The following is a 19659-nucleotide window of genomic DNA, read 5'->3' as shown; positions in this document are numbered from 1 at the left end:
AGCGAGCGTACCCTGACATGGCATCCGCCGGTGTTATTGTACTACCCCGCCCCCGGTGCCAGCAGAGCATTGTGGGTACAGAAAGGCTGCCCAAGCATAGGATTTGAGAATGTCGTTAGGAGAATGATATCACACACTTGCTCCTGGGCTAGGCCTGCACGAAGTTAACATTTCGTTTTTTTATGGGATTAACTCTGCATGCAATGAGTCCTATCGACCATTTCTGGGAACTCCACTCGCACTGAATTCTGACATCTGTCTTTTCATTATAACACCAGTGAAGGCCTGACATTAAATTTGGTCTCTTGCCTGATGGTATGATAATCGCCTCGGAGTCGGCTGTAGAGGTACCTGACTTGGGGGCCACTTTCAGGCAGCTTGTTCTGAACTAAAAGCATTGACTTTTTTTTCAGAATATTGCATGGATTTTTTAAACTAAATTTGTCTGGGTGCACACCTTTAGCTATTCCTTATTTGGGCAAGATGAAATGTTTACGTTTGTCGGCCCACCAATACCGGAAGATGGCCATGGGAGTGAGTATAGTGAGCAGAAAGGCCTAGAAACTTACACAAAGTTGAATTTATAAATAGGACGGTTTTCACCTTTTTTAAATTCCTTAGACCTTTAATCTTATTTATAAAATTTTATTGTTTTCCAATTTCTTAAAGTTTTTATGACATATCTTGCATATTCAATAAAAAGGAATAAAATCCAAACACAGGAGACCACTGAAAAATTATCCGTTTGCTGTAAGTAATAACAGCATGCGTTACTTTTTAAATATGCTATATTTTTCCCTCCTCCCATTTTATTTTCCATTAAATAAAAAAAAAATGTTTTATCATTATATATTTTGCCCTGTCTTGAAATTCTCTGGAATGATCCATTTTAAAGCTGCCTGTCACATATGCTTGCATTCCTTTATACTCTTACACTCTGGAAACTTAATTAAGATGCCTGCGATCCAGACCTGGATAAGCGTCAGACAATGAATGGATGAGGCGTGGATGCATAGATAGGCAGTATTAGTATTAGTAGTATAATTAGTGATAGTAGTATTAGTAGTTTTAGCATTAGAATAGTAAAAGTAAAAAGCACCACTGTGTTTTAGGTTCTTGAAGGTAGCTTCATTCGATTCAGTCATTTTCAGGGATCAAAACAGTTGTGGTTCACAGCATAGTGCTAAAAATTAAGGCAAAACTAACCTGCCAGATTGTGTCACATCCTCACATCAGTATATACTTACCTGGGTCTTTTTAAGCACAAATTAGGTGATCACTGGAACTCACAAAAGAGGGATAGATACATTACAATGGGTAATAGATACATTACAATGGGTAATGGATATTCAAATTAACATTGTGCTTCAATGCTTAATGTACAGTTGTGGGCAGCATCTCAGTTCTACAGCATCTCTCAGGTATTAATAGCATAATGTGCTGTTTTAATTTCTGCGACATCTGCTATCAAAAACCCATAAGCAGGAAGCCCTTCCTTTCTAAATTCTGTGTGGTCTTAATTTTACATTTAGCTTAAACATTCATCCAAAGTGACTTACAGTAGAGGGAAGGTTATAATTTATGTGCACTCCCTGGGATTTGAACCTATGACCTTTGTACTGTTAGAACAATGTGCTACTTGTTGAGCTGCACAGCTATGAAAAAAAACCAGCAATTTTGTTTGCAAGATATTTACATTATTTATGACAAACATTGATGTCATTAATTTCATAATACACTGGTTGATACTGATATCCCATCATGCTCTTTGGTCTTGCAATAGTCAACACCACCCCCCCAAAAAAAAAAATCTCTTCTCATTTTGACTCTCAAAGTGATTCATCCTCTGCGTTGAACTTGCGGTATAGTTTTGGCTTCGTCTCAGTATGCTTTTAAACAAAATGTGACTGGCGCCAGAGCACCTCGTCATGTGACATAGGATGGACATCACCAAGCCGACCTACATCACATCCCAGAAATGTGCTGCTGACATCTCGGCCCCTGATAGCCCCTGATAGCCCCGGTACCTTCCTCAAATACAAAAGGCTCATCAACAGCATGTCCTCACATGACTTTTAAAGCGACTGACGTTGCAAACAATTGCTTCCCTCTTGGCCGGGTGGAATGGAGGCTTCGCTGCTCCATCTGCAGGTTGCTGACCTCGTGTTCGTTTAACTCCGTCTATAGTGTCACCAGTGTCAGTGTCAGTTTCAGACCACATGAATTCGGGTAAAGCAGGTTGTGTTAGTGTAGTGGAAGGCTTCCTCGGTGGGTGTGATAAAACAAAAGAGCTGCAGATTTTGTTGGTCTGTGCGGCATTCACACACTGACTGAACCCAGGAACGTGTGAGAGGATTGTATGTTTTTAGAAGAACCAGCTAGTTTAGTCTCCTAGCTCTCTAAGGCCCAGAGGTCCGTCCATCATGACGGGGACTGTTAGTCTTTGTTAATCTCTAGTGTTCATCTCCATGTCAGCAAGGGGGGGGGCAGGGGGCGCAGGGATGAGGGCTGGGAGCAAATGATTTCTCTGGGGTCAAGCATTAATATCACTCACGCCTGAGCTGTGTTCTGCTATTTACTCCTTAACGTTTGCAGGCTGTTAGATTAGAAGACAGACTTCTTTGAGTCTTTTGCACCTTGGCACAAAGCAGATTCATTTCGGTTGCCGTGAGCACTTAGATGTATTGGAATTTGGTGCAAATGGATAGAGCTTTTAAGATCATTTACATCCTATTTTGCGGAATTAAGACTCACGCTGACTGCCAAATGACAAGCTGGGATCTATCCTTTTTTTTTTTTTTGCTGAAACCTGTTTCTCTGCTTTTGTTGAAGGAATAGTGAAGAGTTTCATAAATTACTCTCAGCCTTGTTTCCATCTGCCGCGATGGAGGCTGAGGAGGGTCCGGGTGGGCATGCTCTATATTTGGATGGATGTCTCCGTTGTCTCCAGAGGTGGTCATGCTCCACATGAACGTGCCACCAAACATCTGTGTGGTCTGGCTGTAAGAGCAGGACAAGGAGTTAGTGGGACCTCTGTCCACGGTTTTGCTTCCAAAAATGTAGACTGTCTGACCGGGAGCTTGGAGGAAGCAAAAACGTGGACCGACTGTGGGTCCCCAAGGACTGGATTGGGAAACACCGAGTTAGCATGTGGGGCAGCCCTTTGTCTAGCTGACGTGTCTCGTCTTATTCAAAACTTTACTAACTGAATTGGTCAATGAATCGTCCACAACATACTCATGCTCAGAAGCTTTTCTCTCAAGGATTGGTCTGATTCTCAGCATGTTTTTCTCTAAAGGATCAGTCTATATTTTAGATCAAGCTGTAAAGCTCTTTGTCCCTGAGGGCCAGATTCTAACAACAAAACAAAGGGGGTCTCCCAATGATGTAATTTACCAAGCAGGAGGACACAATCGCAAAATCCGGATTCAATTGTATTTTGGTCCAAACATGTCCACCAATTACTGATTACTGATTGGTGGTTGAGATCTACTTAACTGGCCAATAGAATTGCTCCCTGGCACCACATTACCTCCAGCAGCCAAAGCTAATGGTCAGATCAATGCTGCTTGTAAAATGCCACTTTATTGGATGTTGCATATTTTGGGATTAGTTGGTGTTTTACGTGCATTAATTAATTATTTTTGGATTCTCTTTATAGAAATGTTTTGGCTGAGTTTGGATCTGCTCATAGAATTGTCAGCCGAAGTGAATTAGTGGTCATAAAAATGTAATTGAACTGTCAAGAGTAACTAAACTCGAAACCACTGGTTATTGGTTTTAATATACAGTAAGTATTGTATAGATATTGTAGCTGTATTTCTGTTTATTTATATCCCAGCATTTATATACTTCAGCTTTGATCTGAATCTATTATTATCTGGCACTAACTCCGGCTTTGTTTATCACCTGTGGCCTGTACTACGAAATGGGGTTACTGGCTTATCGGGGTAACTTGTCAGATTTAAGGTAGTTTGGGGAAAAAGGAAGGGAACAAATATGAAGTCCATTTAAACTGTGGTACCTTAAATCTGACAAGTTACCCCGATAAGCCAGTAACCTCGCTTCATAGTACAGGACACAGGTCATAGACGTGTCATAGCAGCGATATGAATTTTTGGGAAGCAGTTTGACAGCATCCACATGTTTTGACGAACTACACTTATTTTTAATAATACTTTAATGATGCTTTCTTATTTTTTAGACGAAGTCAATTTTTTAACTCTTATCAGTATACTACCTCCGTGTGTCAATGTCTTGAAAAAGAAAGCATTCATACACATGTACCTGCTTGTCCTGTTCAGGGTCGTGGGGGTCCAGAGTCTATCCCAGAAGCTATGGGCACAAGGCATAATCCAGAATGGGGGGGGCGCCAACCCATCGCAGGGCACACACACCTATGGATAATTTGGCACCTCCAATCCACCTTCAATCCATCCATGTTTTTGTACTGTAGGGGGAAACTGCAGAACCCAGTGGGAACCCCACAATGACATGAGTAAAACATGCAGACTCCACACACTTAGAACCAGGACGGAGACTCGAACCCTGGTCCCAGAGGTGTGAGGCAGCTGTGCTAACCACTGCACCACCCCATAAAGAAAACAATAATCATTCATTTTTCTTTACAGATCTTTTACAAGTGAATATAATATGAATAACGTAACAATATATTCATTTCTGTATATATCAATATAATATTGTGTTCATAAATCAATATGTGCTAAGAATATTCCTTTATTGATACATGACCTGATAGGTCTCAGTATATCACCTGGCATTAGACAGAAATATACGTTTATATTGGTTATGCTATGTGTGTATAATAGGTTACATATATACAAATGCGTGCACTTATTTCACTGCTTTTTACTTTAGGGAGTTATTGTGACATCTTGTGGTAGCTCATGGTCATTGAACACGATTCTTTTTGGATTAAGAGACAAACACGTGACCTGACACCTTCAGTACTTACTGATTGTCATATAACATTTGTCTTGGGTTGTATCAAGGTTTGCTACTATAGTCATAACAGTTATAACCTTAATTGTTGTAATATCAATAAAAATGCAAAAGCAGCTGTTATCGACATTTAAAATCGCTTACAAGGTTTTATTTTATGAAGCGTTTCTTGACGTCTTGATCACCGTGGCAGCGGTAAATCACGTATACAGTAAGTGACAATAGTTAAACGGCAGTAACTGACAAGGCACTCACGGTGACTACACTGATGTGGTTATGTATTTGTGTCTCCAATAGGGGGCGATGATTCTCCGCTTTGAGGCTCATTGTCTCGGTTGGCATTACAATCTGTTAATGCCAGTCACGCGTTCTGGCTAAAAATCAAACTCTTTCAAAAAATGCTAAGTATGAACAAACTTTGGAATATGCAACGTAAGTGTTTCGCGTTTTTCAACGACCCTGGATTATGAATTCACCTAGGCCGACATTGTTCTGGTGTGTAAATAGACATCTATTAACGTGTCCCGCCCTGGCTTCAGCAAAAAAAAACTGGAATTCCATCCTGTAGCCTATATGTGGACCAAACACTTTACTTTGTGGCAATATTGCGAAAAAAGATGCTTCCAAATTAAATGAGGCTATAGTGGATTTCAAAATTTTATTTGTGACTAATTTAAATGTGTTTTGTATGAAAAACACGTAAATTGCTAGTTGTAATGTAATGTATATTTGTTGATTAGTTATATATGTCATAATCAAATTCAAATAAAATGTAAAATCAAATACAAATGGACAGGCGAGTAATCTAGATGCGTATGATGAAGATTCTATATTACTGGTCATCGGAAAGCGATCATGTCTGTCGAATTCCACCAGCGTGCTCAGTTCTTTGGGACCGGCCAAGGGTCTATATTTGGATCAGCTTCCTTGGCCGCTTATCTCTGTCAGGAGATCTGTCTCCAGCCGAGTGCGGCTTGTCTATATTCTCACCCAATTCAAGGTTCCTGATGTTTTTTTTTCTTGAGGGGGCGGGCCGAGATAAGTGCGTCTGCCGTCGGACTTCTGTGAGCAGATGGCCGCTGTGTGAGCTGTTACTTCTCGGTGATGACTGACAGCTCGGTGTTTTAATGCTAAGCCATTCTTTCGTCATGGTTATGTCTTTAGTCATGGTGAAATATTTCGATCAGGCTAGCTTGGTCTTTTGCTTTTTTTCATTGATTTAGAGCATATTAAATTGGTCCCAATGATAGAGACTGGTACATTTTACTTTATTAAAATTTATTTTTAACTAGCAAGAAAGTAATTAACAGTACCAGGTCGGGTAATGTTTTATTAACGTGCTACTTAAATTCGCCGATACATCCTAATAGTTCCAACCTTCTGTGATAATGAGGTGATTGATTAACTTCGGGTAAATTTTTCATAAATTGTTTCCACCCGGTATACCATTGTCACAGAGATGTCAGCCAAGAAAGCTATCATTTTCCTTTATCATCTTATTTATGTGTTTTCATAAGTTATAATATCAAACTGTCGAAAGTGTTAAATACACCTGACTAATCAGTCGCGTGACGTTATAGCGTGATAGCGCATAATACATGTAACATAATCAAAATAGTTGCAACAAAACAAACTCTGCCTCTTAACAATAAGAAACTAAGCCGACTTGCCCCCTTTACCCCCGTGCAATTACTAATCGTTAGTTGTCTATAAGGTAGCCATTGGAGCCTATTGATCAGCCATTGACTGATTGTTTTAGACAGGTTTTTTTTTTCTTTGCCAGAGTGCGAGGTCGCGCGGCTCTCTCTGTTAATTGGAGATAACAGAGTGTAACAATGGCCCCTTAATAAACCGAGAGTTTCGTGATTATCGTAGGAGGAAGAAAAGAAAAGAAACAAGAAAGGGGCTCTCTAATTAGGAGCTGCAGCTCCCGGGATCTGCCTTAGCCTTTGTGAGCGGGTGTGGGGAGGTTGTGTGGCCGGCAGGCAGGCGACAGGCGCCGGTTCCTGGACAAAAGACTGTCTGCTGCCAGAGAGACTAGGCGTCCGAGCGCCCATCCTCCCCAGCTTCCCCGACGCAGCCCTTAACCCTTTCACTATGAAACATGGATATTACCCCCCACCTTCCGCATCGTCCTTCTCCCCATCGTCCTTCTCCCCATGTACATACACACGCACGAGCGCGCACACGCATGTAAACACCGCAGGACGCACACGGATCATGCCATCGTTTATACTGTAAAACACGCGGGCCACACAACTTATTCATACATTTTTAGACAGTAGCTTATGATTTCTATTTAACTATATAGGTATTTATTAATATATCATATTGTGTTGACCTATTACGCCAACCAATTTTATGTCGACAGTTATTAATTAGTATAATTAGTAGGCCTATTCTAAACTATGAAAACTTTTTTAAAAGTAGCCAACTTTCCCTTCACTGGGCTACTTTTCATTGCTAAACTTTTTACAACGGCACACAACATATTTGATGTTTTAACTGATTTTATTGTTATTTCAACCCGTAGTCACAAACGGTATCGGCCTTCTCTGTATAGCCCGCCTAGATTTACTAAACGGCAAATGCCTGTCGAAGGATTCCAGCCAATATCTGCCACTGTTTGCCGAGAGCAAACTTTAAATTCAAGCGCGGATGGAAGTTACACAAAAAAAGATATTTTAATCCGCTTTTACTCTGAGGTTCAAATATCCTAAAAGTGCCATTATAATATACTCCCATTCGGAAATTGACCCGTCTGGTACGTTTTTTTCTTAAATTGTATCGAATTTCGTTAGATGTAGTGTAATTACCCGTCACAACACAACTTTATTTTTTTCTGGAATGTCGACAAACAATAATATTTTACAAGTTTCAGTAAAGCATATTCCGCACCCCTTAAACGTAAGATCTATTCTTTTTTCACCAGTGATTCTCAAACAGTTAAATTAAACAAGTGCCATACAATGCGCAAGGGGAAATGTGTTATTGAAAGAGTTTAAAAGGGAGGCAGCAGAACTTCCGTATTAAACATAACGCAACTATAAATACCAAAACTACTATTCTATTGCTATATATATTTCCAAACAGAAACAATACCGAACTGCAGCGAATAGGAAGCTCAGATAAAAACAATCAGTAAGCGGACCAAAATAGGAACTCCGGCTTTCTGCACGTACAGTATCCTAACGACAATGCTCGTCAATTTTCTGAACGATTGTGTGCAGCACTAAATTTCTTTAGTATAATTAAAAAAGAATAATAATTTATCGATTTAAATTATTGTGCATGTTCTGTGTTTCAGACACCAACTTATAATAAAAGACAGCATTTAATCCTACAACGTGAACTTATGCTACTGGAAGAAATAATAAAAAAAAGATAATTACATATAGCAACAGGTGCGTGTGGGTGTGTGTGCGTGTGTGTGGATTACATGAATTAAATTCCTAGCTTTAAATAATACGCTGCCTGTTTTTCTTTATTGGTATTTTCAAGAACAATATTTTTCTTACACATGTTGCTTGTCGTGGTTTTAACCATTTTAACGAATAATTCGATAGATCAGAAAACCAGTGACAGCTAAAGTAGCCAACAGCTTTTGCTTCGTATGCGCTTCCCCTTTACCCTACAGCTCCTCAGAGGGAACAGTTTTTGTACAATTCGACTGTAAAAATGACATTTTTCTTAATTAAACGAAAGCAACATATATCGTTAACATTAAGGTTAATATTCATTGCTACCGTATTGTCAGTTTCTGTACTGAAAAACTAATTGTATAGCTGTACCTGCTAATGTTCATTTTTACTTTATTAAGCGTGTATTCACTCAAACTTGTCTATATATAAGATTTTAGACTTCCAATTCAGTCTTTAAATTAGCCTGCATGTTACTTATATTCTGTTGAATTATGACAGTCTCGTTAGTTTTTTTTTTTTTCGAAAATACAGACTCCATATCACACCATAGCAGAGTACATGACTAGAAAATATACCGGTATCTTTCCATAACTGAAATCGTGATTATTGTTATTTCGAAGAATGATCAGCGGAAGACAGGCGTTCTGACTGCAGGGGGCGCTGTATGCCCTACCGAATGGTAATCTAACGCGCGGGCAGTAGCCTAACCAAAACCTCCAAACTGTCTCGTTTTTTCATATACATTAAAACATGCAGATTTTTTTCTAGAGTTATATTAACCTTTGAATAATACAAAACAATCGTTTAACACATTAATTTTTTATTGAAATTGTGAGAGAATTCAACAAAAAAGAAACATTTGAATTTACCCGAATAACCAGCATAAGGAGATACGCTTTCAATTTAAATACATAGCGCCCATTTTGAAGAGGAATGTAATAAATCTCTTCTGTGCTGGAGTGAAAAAACCTGAGGTTTTCCTACCTTTGCATGTCCCGTTGTTTATTATCAGGTAGTGATAATTCAGGAGCTCTCTTCATTATGATTAGTGTAGTCAGCGATTGCAGCGATGTAAAGATGGCACGCACGTTTCCTTCACGTGTCACAGGCAGGATAAACAGCAATGCATCACAGATAGAAACATTTTCCGTTTCAAACCAACAAGCGCTAAATAGTTTTAATTTACAATATATGTTCATGTAAAATGGGAAAAGGAATGAGTTAAACTCTAAATATTATATACACGCCAATGTACAGCTTTGAATAAATTAATACCAATTTTCTTATTTTGGGATCCTCATAGCTTATTTACAGAATCATTTTTCTTCTAATTACATAAATAGTTCAGATAAACTTGTCCGTCATTTATTAAAAGCGATCTCTGCCACAGCTAAGAAAACCCTTCATGACGGAACGCTGACGTCTTTCCATCCCTTTTGAAATACACTTTTACTTTTTGGATGTAGCTCACCTCATTTTTAGTCTCCCCGCCCCCCAGGCATACTGCCCCCGTAGATTTCCGGTGCGTCAGGGGACCAAATGAACATACATACTCATTCACGCATTGCATCATGAAAAACGCATTATTACCCTGAAGAATATCTAATATCTAGTATTTAATACACTGACGTTGTCACTTCTGTCGACTCCCTTGACAGCAACATAGTTGGTTGTTTTCCATTAATTTTAAAGTCTTTTTTTACAGGTTTCTTTGAAATCACACGTTACTATCGGTTCAAGTTTTAGCCACTAAAACCCATCAAGGTTGCTAGGAGCCCGATATGTCCTTTTGGTTGTCCATTTGAAGAATATTGCGATGCTTTTTGTTTTACCTTCTCGAAAGCGTACCCCTTTAAAACCGTCTATAGTGACGCCCGTGACTCCTGTCGGGCATTCCAATTATCCAAGCGAAAATGTTATGCTCTGTAATGTGCTGTACAAAATCAGTTCCTATTGACCTCTGTATTTCAAGCCAAGTCATGGATAGAATTTGAGAATCCCATTTATCACTTTGGGGAATCTCTGGACGGGGAAGTTTCCCTCTGGTTTTCCAAGCCGCTGACCAGTCTCTGAATGTTCTGCAGTTCATTGATGGATTCCTTCAACGATGACTTAGGAGACCCGGTTCGCTGGCTTGGCCCGGCCTTGTGGTTGTGGTGCTCGGGGACGGGGCTTGCCTCCCTGCTGCCCGATTTTGAGGACTCGGATCCTTGGTTTAGACTGCTTGGCAATCCGGTGGTGAGCAGATTTGTGCTTTGGGGAATAGACACCGGAATCTGGTAGGGATTGAATCGCAGCCTGGGACGGGAGCTGCTGAGGAATGGGTTCCTGGAGAGTGACGTAGCAGCGGTGCTAGTGGGGAGCGCAGATGCCGCTGCAGCCGCTGCTGCCATGTAGGTGTACGGATACGGGAACAAGCCGCCGAAGGTCGGCATCGGAATACCCTGCAACGAGGTTTAAAAAATATATTAAGGACTAAAATTTACAAAACAAAAGCTGATTAGAACAATAACTACTAGAGCATATATGCGCTCCATAACAGGGATCAGTCGGACTCATTCACGCATATTTCCGCAGACTATGAACAAGTTAGCACGTGCTGAGAGGACTGTTGATCGTCTCACCTGTCACGCGCACGCAGACAGCCTTTAGACACGGTTATTGGTTTAAGGCGGTCAATATTTCACTCGATAAGGTGTAAAAGGATATTCTCTTAAAGCTTTAATTAACGCTGGTCAAATATTTACATGAACTGATATATATATGTATATGTGTGTGTGTGTATGTGTGTGTGTATGGATGCGCAATCGAAAATACAATTTTAACCCTTATAACTAATGTTTATTAACCAAGGGACAAAGGGGCTGCATGTTAGTTACTGACTAATTCCTCCTGAAGAATAATCATTAACTCTTATAAACGAAATTATTTTCAGTGCAAAAATTCCCGAACATTTACAAACAAATGAATTAAAAAAAAAATGTCTTCATATCTACTTCAACACAATGGTAAATGGCGTTTGGCGCGTGCGCTAATAAATCAGCTTCTAAAAATAAAAGGTTTTGGCTCAGTAGCCAAAAAAGAAAACGTTTTGCTGTTTTTCAACTAGGTCGTTCGGTCTGTGCTCTTTACGTCAGGGAACATCCCATGATTGAATACTGCCATATATATTTAAGTCAGGAAAGGAAACAAGTGTCAAATCCTTAGGAAGGCGTTAATTGCTACAATAATGCAAACTGTTACTTTAAGTTGTGGTATATGGTGCATGTATTTGTTTTTTCTTTTTATTGATGATTTATATTGTTAAACTAGGGCTGCAAACATTAAAATCAACTAGACCATATGCATAGAGAATAAAGCGTCCGTTTACCTGAGAGGCAAGCATGTGCTGTGAAAGATGGAAGGGGAATGGATTTGGGGTGCTTGCCGACCCCTGGCCAGACAGACTTCCGTTGTCCAAGCCGCTTGCTCCGGATACAGAGGCTAATAGATGCCCCATTCCCATGGCAGAGAACGCGCCGGGGGCCATTGCGAACTGTCCGGGGTGGATAAACAGAGGCTGTCCGGTGTTCAAAGGGTTAAAAAACTGCTGACTGTGCAACCCCGAGAGCGCCAGGCTCTGCAAATGGCCTGCGGTGAAGTGTGAGGGACTCTCCGTTTGTACCATCAGGGGAGAAAAGCTATCTTTGCCCCCTCCCAAATTGCTACAGTCTCCATCTTTCTTGGAAGATTCCGCTTCTTTCCGGTGCCTGTTCTCCGACTTGTCTTTTTCAAGGTTTCTGACACTGAACATGGAGTCGTTTTGCTTCCTTGACTCGGGGTACTCGTCCTTCTTGTCTGGACTAGGCCTCTCTTTCACCCTTTCCTCACATCTGGGGCTGAAAGGAGATGGGGGCTCAGGACCGGGACTGCTCGCCCCAGCGCAACGCTCATCTTGTTGGTCAAGTTCCTGCTCACTGTCTGTGAGGGCTTTCTCGTCTGGCAAAAATAGAAAAGCAAATTATATACAAATGCATATTTTCTGCAAGGCATCATTGGTAACTAGAGACTATAGTCATATCAATCATTGAAACGCATAATATAAACATTTATAACTCCGAAAAAAATCATCGAGATGAATACAAAGTAGTGGATAAAAATGCTAAATCACACCCACACATAAAAACCGCGAGAGTGATTATTTTAAGTGCGCAGTCATGATTTACTGTTAGCGTGCCTTTTTGTAATCATTTCCTTCCTACGTGTCAGCCAGCGGTATACTCGGGAGAATTAGCATATATAGACCTAACTTTTAGTTATTTAATGTGGGTGACTACGTAACTTAGCCAATTAGGGAAAGCTGTTATGTGGGGCGAATCTCAAATTTATGTAGCATTTACAAGTTGAATAACACAACCGCGTAATTTTAAATGTAAATAGTTTAAGCTTTGATATATAGTCGACGCTAACATAACAAAAAAAACAGATGTAGGTCTATATCATTATTTATTTGCGACTAGGCTCATCAGTTCCCTTCTAAAGTCGTGATGGCTAAAACGTAGAGGGATCATATTAAGCTTAAGACGTTCTTTATGAATGGCCGAAACTTTTCTGCGCGCTACAGCTGTCAAGGAAGAACCGCTTATCTAAGGCTATCATAGCCTATGCTTCTAGTATTTACCTGTACGCCTCACATCTTATTAAAGAAACACTCCCGCTCCCGCAGCACTGTTGTATAAATTAAAGGCCTAACAGATTCCATTCTTGGACGGTTCTTTAAAAAAAAAAAAAAAAAGATCCAATCGGACTCTTTTAATAATTCCGCGGCACTGCATAAATGACTTTGTAATACAATAGTTTACAAGCGGTTAGGTACGCAACCTGATACGGAGAATGTGGAGACCACAGTAGTTTATAGCTACGCTGCTATGCTTTAAACTACTTGTGTCATATTTAAATTTGCTTTAATTTGAATTTTGTGATACAAGCAGACTTTTCAGTCGTATGCATGTATTCTTTTATGTAGGCCTATTTGTTAGCAGTACTGTTTTATTTTTTTCCAGAAGAAAATCTTTCTGACGCACAAGTGGCACAAATGTCGTACCACCGGGAAATGTAGGCTACTTAATGGCTCGAGTGAAATATGCACCTGTCGTTCTGGGAAAAAAAAAGCTGGATATGAAACAAAATAATGGCCGAGACCCAATAATGATTTGGAACTGTACTTTGTGTGGGTCATAGATACCTCGGCTGGCTCGGCTGAAGCGAAGGGGGCTGGACACGGGCGAGTGCACAGCATCCCGTCCAGCCGTGGGCTCGCTGGAGGAGGCGTCCGAGTCTCCTGCATCTCTGTCCACCTTGCACTGATCCTCGTACATACGTAGGGAAGGCAGCGTTAGTTGCTTCCTGTAACAAAAAAGATCATTTAAAACAATTATTTAAAGACGTGTCGAAATACGAGATAAATTATATTTTAATGCCCCCAAATTGACTTCAGGGAATACTGCTTTCTTATTTTTCATAATGCCACGTAAACTGTATAATGGCCGCTTTACCTCTTTTCCCGACGTCCATTTCCCGTGTCTCTGAACCCTTTGGCAAAAGGATTATTATCAATTTTCAGTTGTGTGATCTAGAGAAAATGAGCAGAAATTACGTTACCATTAAAATATGTTTCGATTCTCCAGCAGAATTCATTTTAATCTGTTCAAAAAAGCAGCACGTCACTTGTTTTTTGTCGCAAATGCCGTGATAAATGCCTATATTTTATTTATTTAAGGACGACATCTCCAGTAAGTAATAGCCATTATGTTGGTGAATGTTTCGTTTCATTAAGTTCTCGACTGAGAGCGCGCTTTGTCAGCATGTGTCGCCTCGTGACCCGTGCCAGGGTCATGTGAACATCATTATTTGCGTTATTCTAGCGCACATATAGTGTACCCCGTTAACACACTCAGTGTTTCATTACAAATTATTCCACGGCACCGTTTGCATTATTAATGGATTCTTAATGATGGGAAGTTATTTTCATCGCCCCCAGGAGGAAATTCAGAGACTAAACATTGCTGCGTTGGTTCTATCTCTATTCTCTTCAAGAAGAAATGGAGGGAGAGAGAGAAAGCAGGGAGTAGTAGAAATGAGTGGAGACTAGACTGACCTAAGACCTATCAATTTTTAATTATGCGCTTTAAGACACTTTGTTTGAATGATACAACCAGCTTTTCGTGAGCCGCTCGTCGTGATACTGGATAAAGCTGCAACGTTTAAACATTTCGTGTATAAAAACAGTACACATAATACAATTATGCCCGATATGCATTTCATTAAAATTGTTCGTCGCATTCAGCGTGCTCACATCTTCTTTCCTCCGCGCGCGCAGAATTATTAAGGAATCCATGAACTGACTACTCAGTCGCGCGCATTTGCCACGCGCTCAGGAACTGACACGCTCTGATTGTGCAGTGCGTATAGCTCGCGGACATTCTGGCAGGCCCGAGTGCCTTCTAATCGATTGTGACTCTCTGCCATAAACTTTACGACACCAACAGGCCCACCAGGCCCCTCGGACACGGGCGCCAATTAGCATCAGCGGGGAGGGGTGGCGGTGAATGGGAGAGAATTAGAGGTGGAACAAAAATAAATACTACCACACTAATATAGGAATTATCTACATCTTAGCTAAATCTAGTAAATATCACCTGCACCAAGTAAAGTGGCATTGCGTAACAAGACTGATAATGCTACCACAATGACTTGCCCAACGAACGTGCATGAAAATCGAGGTATGGTCAATACCCAAAGTATGCACATTGTGTTTGATAGTAGTTGTGACAATACGCACAGATAGACCAATAGAGATTTTTTCCCTTCAGCTATTGTGTTTGACATTACGTTGAGATGCGTCCCTTTGAAACTTAATACACAGACATTTTCCTTTTGTCACTGAAACAACAAAAAGCTCTGTTCTTGTACTTTGACAGGAATTATATTTTACAAGTGTTTAAGTTTATTAGTTTGTAGTCACAGGATTTATACTCAAAGCAAATCACCACACCACCCCCCCCCCCCCCTCCCATTATGAAATATGTCACCCCTAAAAGCATTTAAACGTCCAGTCGAGGAAATGCATCAAGTTCTAGGTAAGACAAAGTATTCTTTACAGCGGAATAAGTTCTGAAACGACACCGGCAAACTCAAAAAATGTAAATAAAATAGAATGTTCCCTTGGCAGTGAACACCGTCTGGCGGGTCAGCTGACCAACAAGCGCACGACGAAACTTGCTTAAAAAAAACTAAAATAACAAAAAAAACACAAATGACGGCGGAGCAATATATGTTCAAAAGTGTCTGATATTGATTACATGCGATACGTACCTTGTCATTCTGGTAGGCAGTGACTGCAATAAAATCAGTCTCCGGGAACACGTAGGTTCGGAAAGTACTGTACGGTAGCTTCAGAATGTCGTTCGCTCTCACAATGTGAAACCTGGGCTGGTACTTATGCATTGAATTAAGAATAGTCTGATGGGAGAAGAGAAAATAACTTACTTTACATTTGGCAATAATCATGCAAATTTATACGACAATCACTGCTATTACTTCTGCTGTTCCTAGTGTTCAACAGTTCAGCTATTTAAGCAGATCATAGTGGCCTATTAACATATAATATAATGGTTAGCATAGGTAGACTAATAATACAAAAATCTCGTGATAATATTTCCTTTCCGCTTCGATTAGTTACAGGTCAGCAAATTAGCTACATATAAATACTCTTAAAATGTATTAATTAATGCCGTTTCCACTAAAAAAAAAGTAACCAAAAGTGTATATTTATATGCGAGATTTCAAATATAACTTCTTGAACCAACAGCTTGGTTATCGTTTTTTTCCAGGAATAACCATTATGAACGTATACATCGCGCTTTCGATTGCACTGAAACAATATACAATACATTTCAAGATATAGTGTTTCGCTTATGATAATAAACGCAGACACCAGTGAATAAACAATTCTTTGGGGGCATTTGAAAGGATGTCACTTTGGCGAGCTGATCACTGAAACCAATATACTTAAAAAGATTGTCTGCAACAAATTGCAAATGGTCGCGCCTCGCATGTAAATACGGCATTTGTTTACAGCCAGTTTGCGCATCAGTTTAAGCGGATTTTAATGTTGTGTAGTGCTGCATGCTCCTCTTTTGATTTTAATGACACTGTCATATTACTTTCGCGCCAAGAATACAAATTATATCCCACTGACTGACCCAGTGAATACTCGAGGGCCTTGTGTCAGTGTAGAAAATCTGAGAGTTGACATCCTACTGTAGAATCTTCCAAATACGCCTCCTATCTCTGACCTGATTTCGGCCACTTTATTTAATCTCAAACGCAGACTCTCTGCTCCCGAGAAAAGCACAATGTTGACAAGGTGTTTCGCAAAACCACACACCAGCTAATATCTTCGGGCCACTGAAAAAATATACATTACCTAATGTGACAAGAGTAGGCCTACTAGTTTAAAATACTAATATTAAGTTTTTAAACGTTATAACAAAAAAATGCAATGTTATAGCACAACATTCTCGAAAATGTTTATAATTCAAATACATAAAAATGCATTCTGACTAATAATAATAATAATAATAATAATAATAATAATATGAGATTGCTGTAGAACACATATGGCATAATGTATAAATATTTTGAATGTACAGAATTTCACTTTACCGCTCGGTATTAGATTAAGTTCTTATAGCCCACACTGGAAAAATATTGCATCCCAGTAAACCAAACGTACTAACACGGGTTCTGCCAGATGCGAACTGTAATCGCATTCTGTGAGTGTATCTCGCAATATCTGATTCATAATGCTGTACTTCGTCCGCTCCCACTATTGATTCCACTGTTATAAACGCAATAACATAATGAACGGAGTACATGGCGTCGAGACAAAGGCTCATAATTGCCCGCTACGCCGAATAGGCTACTCACAAATCCATGCTTGTCCGAGATATTGTTGGTCAGCTTGAGTTTATGAAAAGCAACAGGCTTTGCCATCCACTGCTCTCCCGTAGCCGGACTGTCCGGGTGAATATACATTCGCTTGGGCATCTCGGGGTCGGCCTTCCCCGCTACCATCCAACGAGAATTATGGAACTTGTAGCGGCAGTCGTCCGCAGCGACGATATCCATCAGCAAGATATATTTAGCTTTTTTATCAAGACCATTTATTCGGACTTTAAAAGGAGGGAACATTCTCCTACAAAGAGACAAGAACAGAATGAGCCGTGTATTCTGTATAGCAATACACACATAGTCACAAAGCTGAACATTCAGCTAAAAAGGCGCTCTTGCTGTACAATAACATTTTAAATGTCGGTATATTTTGTTGAAATAAAGCAGCCGTATTAACTACAGGGCACGGATACCGCAGACCACAGTGTTTACTCGCTTTATATTTTCTGTGTAAGACTAAAAGCGCAGCACATTTTCATGTGAAAGAAATTTAAATGAAATTTGTTTTTTAGCTTGTAGGTTATGCTTTTAAAAACCTTAATACGTTATGCTGAATTCTGGTGTCTGTACATTAACATATGATTAAAGATTTTAACTGTACAGAAAAACATTAGACAAATGTATATTTATTTGCCCGACGTTTTATTTGCATATAAAAGTATGCACGTACACATCCGTACTTCTTGCTGCGTGTACTACTCGCAGAGTAATCTTTGAAGAATATTTATGACATTGCACCATCATTTAAATCACAATCTACTTTTTAAAGAGACAACCTGTTTACAAAAACCAGAAGCTTAACTGTCATGACAGAATGCACAGTTTGATCCATATACTGGTTCTGTAGTCTAAATTCCTGGAGTTTTTTCCCACCCTTTTTAAAATCTTTGTAGTTTTCCTGTATACCGACAGGAAAACATGGCCAAAATAATCTGGTTTTGAGCATCCAAATGCCTCGAGCAATTACAGATTATCTAAGAACTTTTCCCTCAAGAATCCTTCACTCCAGATAATATTCCTGACAATAGACAACCGGTTATATTCGCTTCTATCAAAATTGAGAGTTAATAACGTCTGTGCCAATTTAAATATACAATGTTGCAAAAAATAGAGTATTTTCTATTATGGTTAATAAATTCTTCCAAGAGTTGAAGGCAATTTATAGATATATACATTAAAATCCAACAATAAAATGTATTTGACTATTTTTGCATTTCATTTTTTAATTTTCTATATATGTTCAGATATTGGGTATTCTGCATCGTAGACATTTGGATCAAAAACACAGAAAATTTATATACACAGACTATAATACAACTAAATATAATTATCGTAATAAAAGTACAACGAGGGATGCTTTTTGAAAATTACAGCGGAAAAAAAGAGGAATATTTAAAACCTCTCCTTACCTTCCAGATTTGGTGATTACCATTTCGGTTCCAAGTTTGTGAAACTGGTCCCACAGATCCTTAGCTTCCAGTGTGACTTTTGGGTCGTCTTCGACTTCTTCCTCCGGCTCCAAGCTCTTAAGAGTACGCAGATGAGCAGCCTGGTGATGATGACTCAGTACCGGGTGGAGCCCCGCTTCCGCGGCCCCGGCAAGAGTATGGTCCGGGATTGGCTTAGTGAGAGCCCCGGGAGGCAGCGTGAGCGCCGGGAAGAAAGAAGGTTGAGCGGCCGCTAGAAAGGCTGACATGGGGAAGTCGGCCGGCCGGTGAGCGTGGAAAGGGTGATAAGCCATGCCAGTCCCTGTGAAAACTGGATCTCTCATCGGTGCATCCAAAAATCGAGGTGAAATGATCATATGCAGTTATGTTGATCCCCGAAAGAAAATACCACGTCTCCAGATTACTGAGCGATTCTACTAAAATTAGGAGAAGTAGAATAGAACGAAAGTATCGCGATGCCAAATACAGTAAGGGACGCGTAACAGAGACGTTTCTCTGAGAAAAAAGGCGTTAGAGAAATGAGTTGCTGCTTCTAATACTCCAGCGGCTGAAGCCTCCGAGAAGTCCAGTAATAAGAATATCAGTCAAAGGGACTGCATGCGCGCTTTGAAAGCAAATTCGGGGTTTCCGTTTTCCTCCCGAACACGCTTCCAGAAGAATAAAATCACTCTTGCAACGGAGATGCGCCGGCGAGAGCAATCATTCTACACGGACGCGGAGTTTAAATGGTTAGATCTTGCCTTGTTCACTGTAAAACTGTGACTATCTCACATGTCCTTCCTGCTCCGATCCCAACACTAATGAACCAGGCCCCCTTGATTGCTGATTTTACG

General features: G+C 40.0%; 1 protein-coding gene across 1 annotated transcript; it reads right to left on the bottom strand.

The window, feature by feature from the left end:
- Positions 1-9187: 9187 nt before the first annotated feature.
- tbx2b (T-box transcription factor 2b) lies at positions 9188-19624 on the bottom strand. Its single transcript, XM_023823223.2, has 7 exons — positions 18788-19624; positions 17355-17622; positions 15738-15884; positions 13919-13995; positions 13609-13769; positions 11755-12362; positions 9188-10828 (listed from the first exon to the last, which is right to left on the bottom strand). The coding sequence occupies exons 1-7, from the start codon at positions 19180-19182 to the stop codon at positions 10391-10393; spliced, it is 2094 nt and encodes a 697-aa protein (XP_023678991.1). The 5' UTR covers positions 19183-19624; the 3' UTR covers positions 9188-10390.
- Positions 19625-19659: the final 35 nt, after the last annotated feature.

The sequence above is a fragment of the Paramormyrops kingsleyae genome, chromosome 17 (assembly GCF_048594095.1).
Source record: "Paramormyrops kingsleyae isolate MSU_618 chromosome 17, PKINGS_0.4, whole genome shotgun sequence".
Classification (NCBI taxonomy): domain Eukaryota; kingdom Metazoa; phylum Chordata; class Actinopteri; order Osteoglossiformes; family Mormyridae; genus Paramormyrops; species Paramormyrops kingsleyae.
Note: the sequence above shows the minus strand (reverse complement) of the source record. Positions and strands in the feature narration are given on the sequence as shown.

Bases quoted from the DNA above. Each gene is read 5' to 3' on its own strand.
- tbx2b (XM_023823223.2), bottom strand. From the start codon at position 19,182: ATGATCATTTCACCTCGATTTTTGGATGCACCGATGAGAGATCCAGTT. The intron at 13,996-15,737 runs GTACGTATCGCA...CATTTTCTCTAG, and splicing joins CTGCCTACCAGAATGACAAG to ATCACACAACTGAAAATTGA. The intron at 12,363-13,608 runs GTATCTATGACC...TATTTTTGCCAG, and splicing joins CTTCAGCCGAGCCAGCCGAG to ACGAGAAAGCCCTCACAGAC.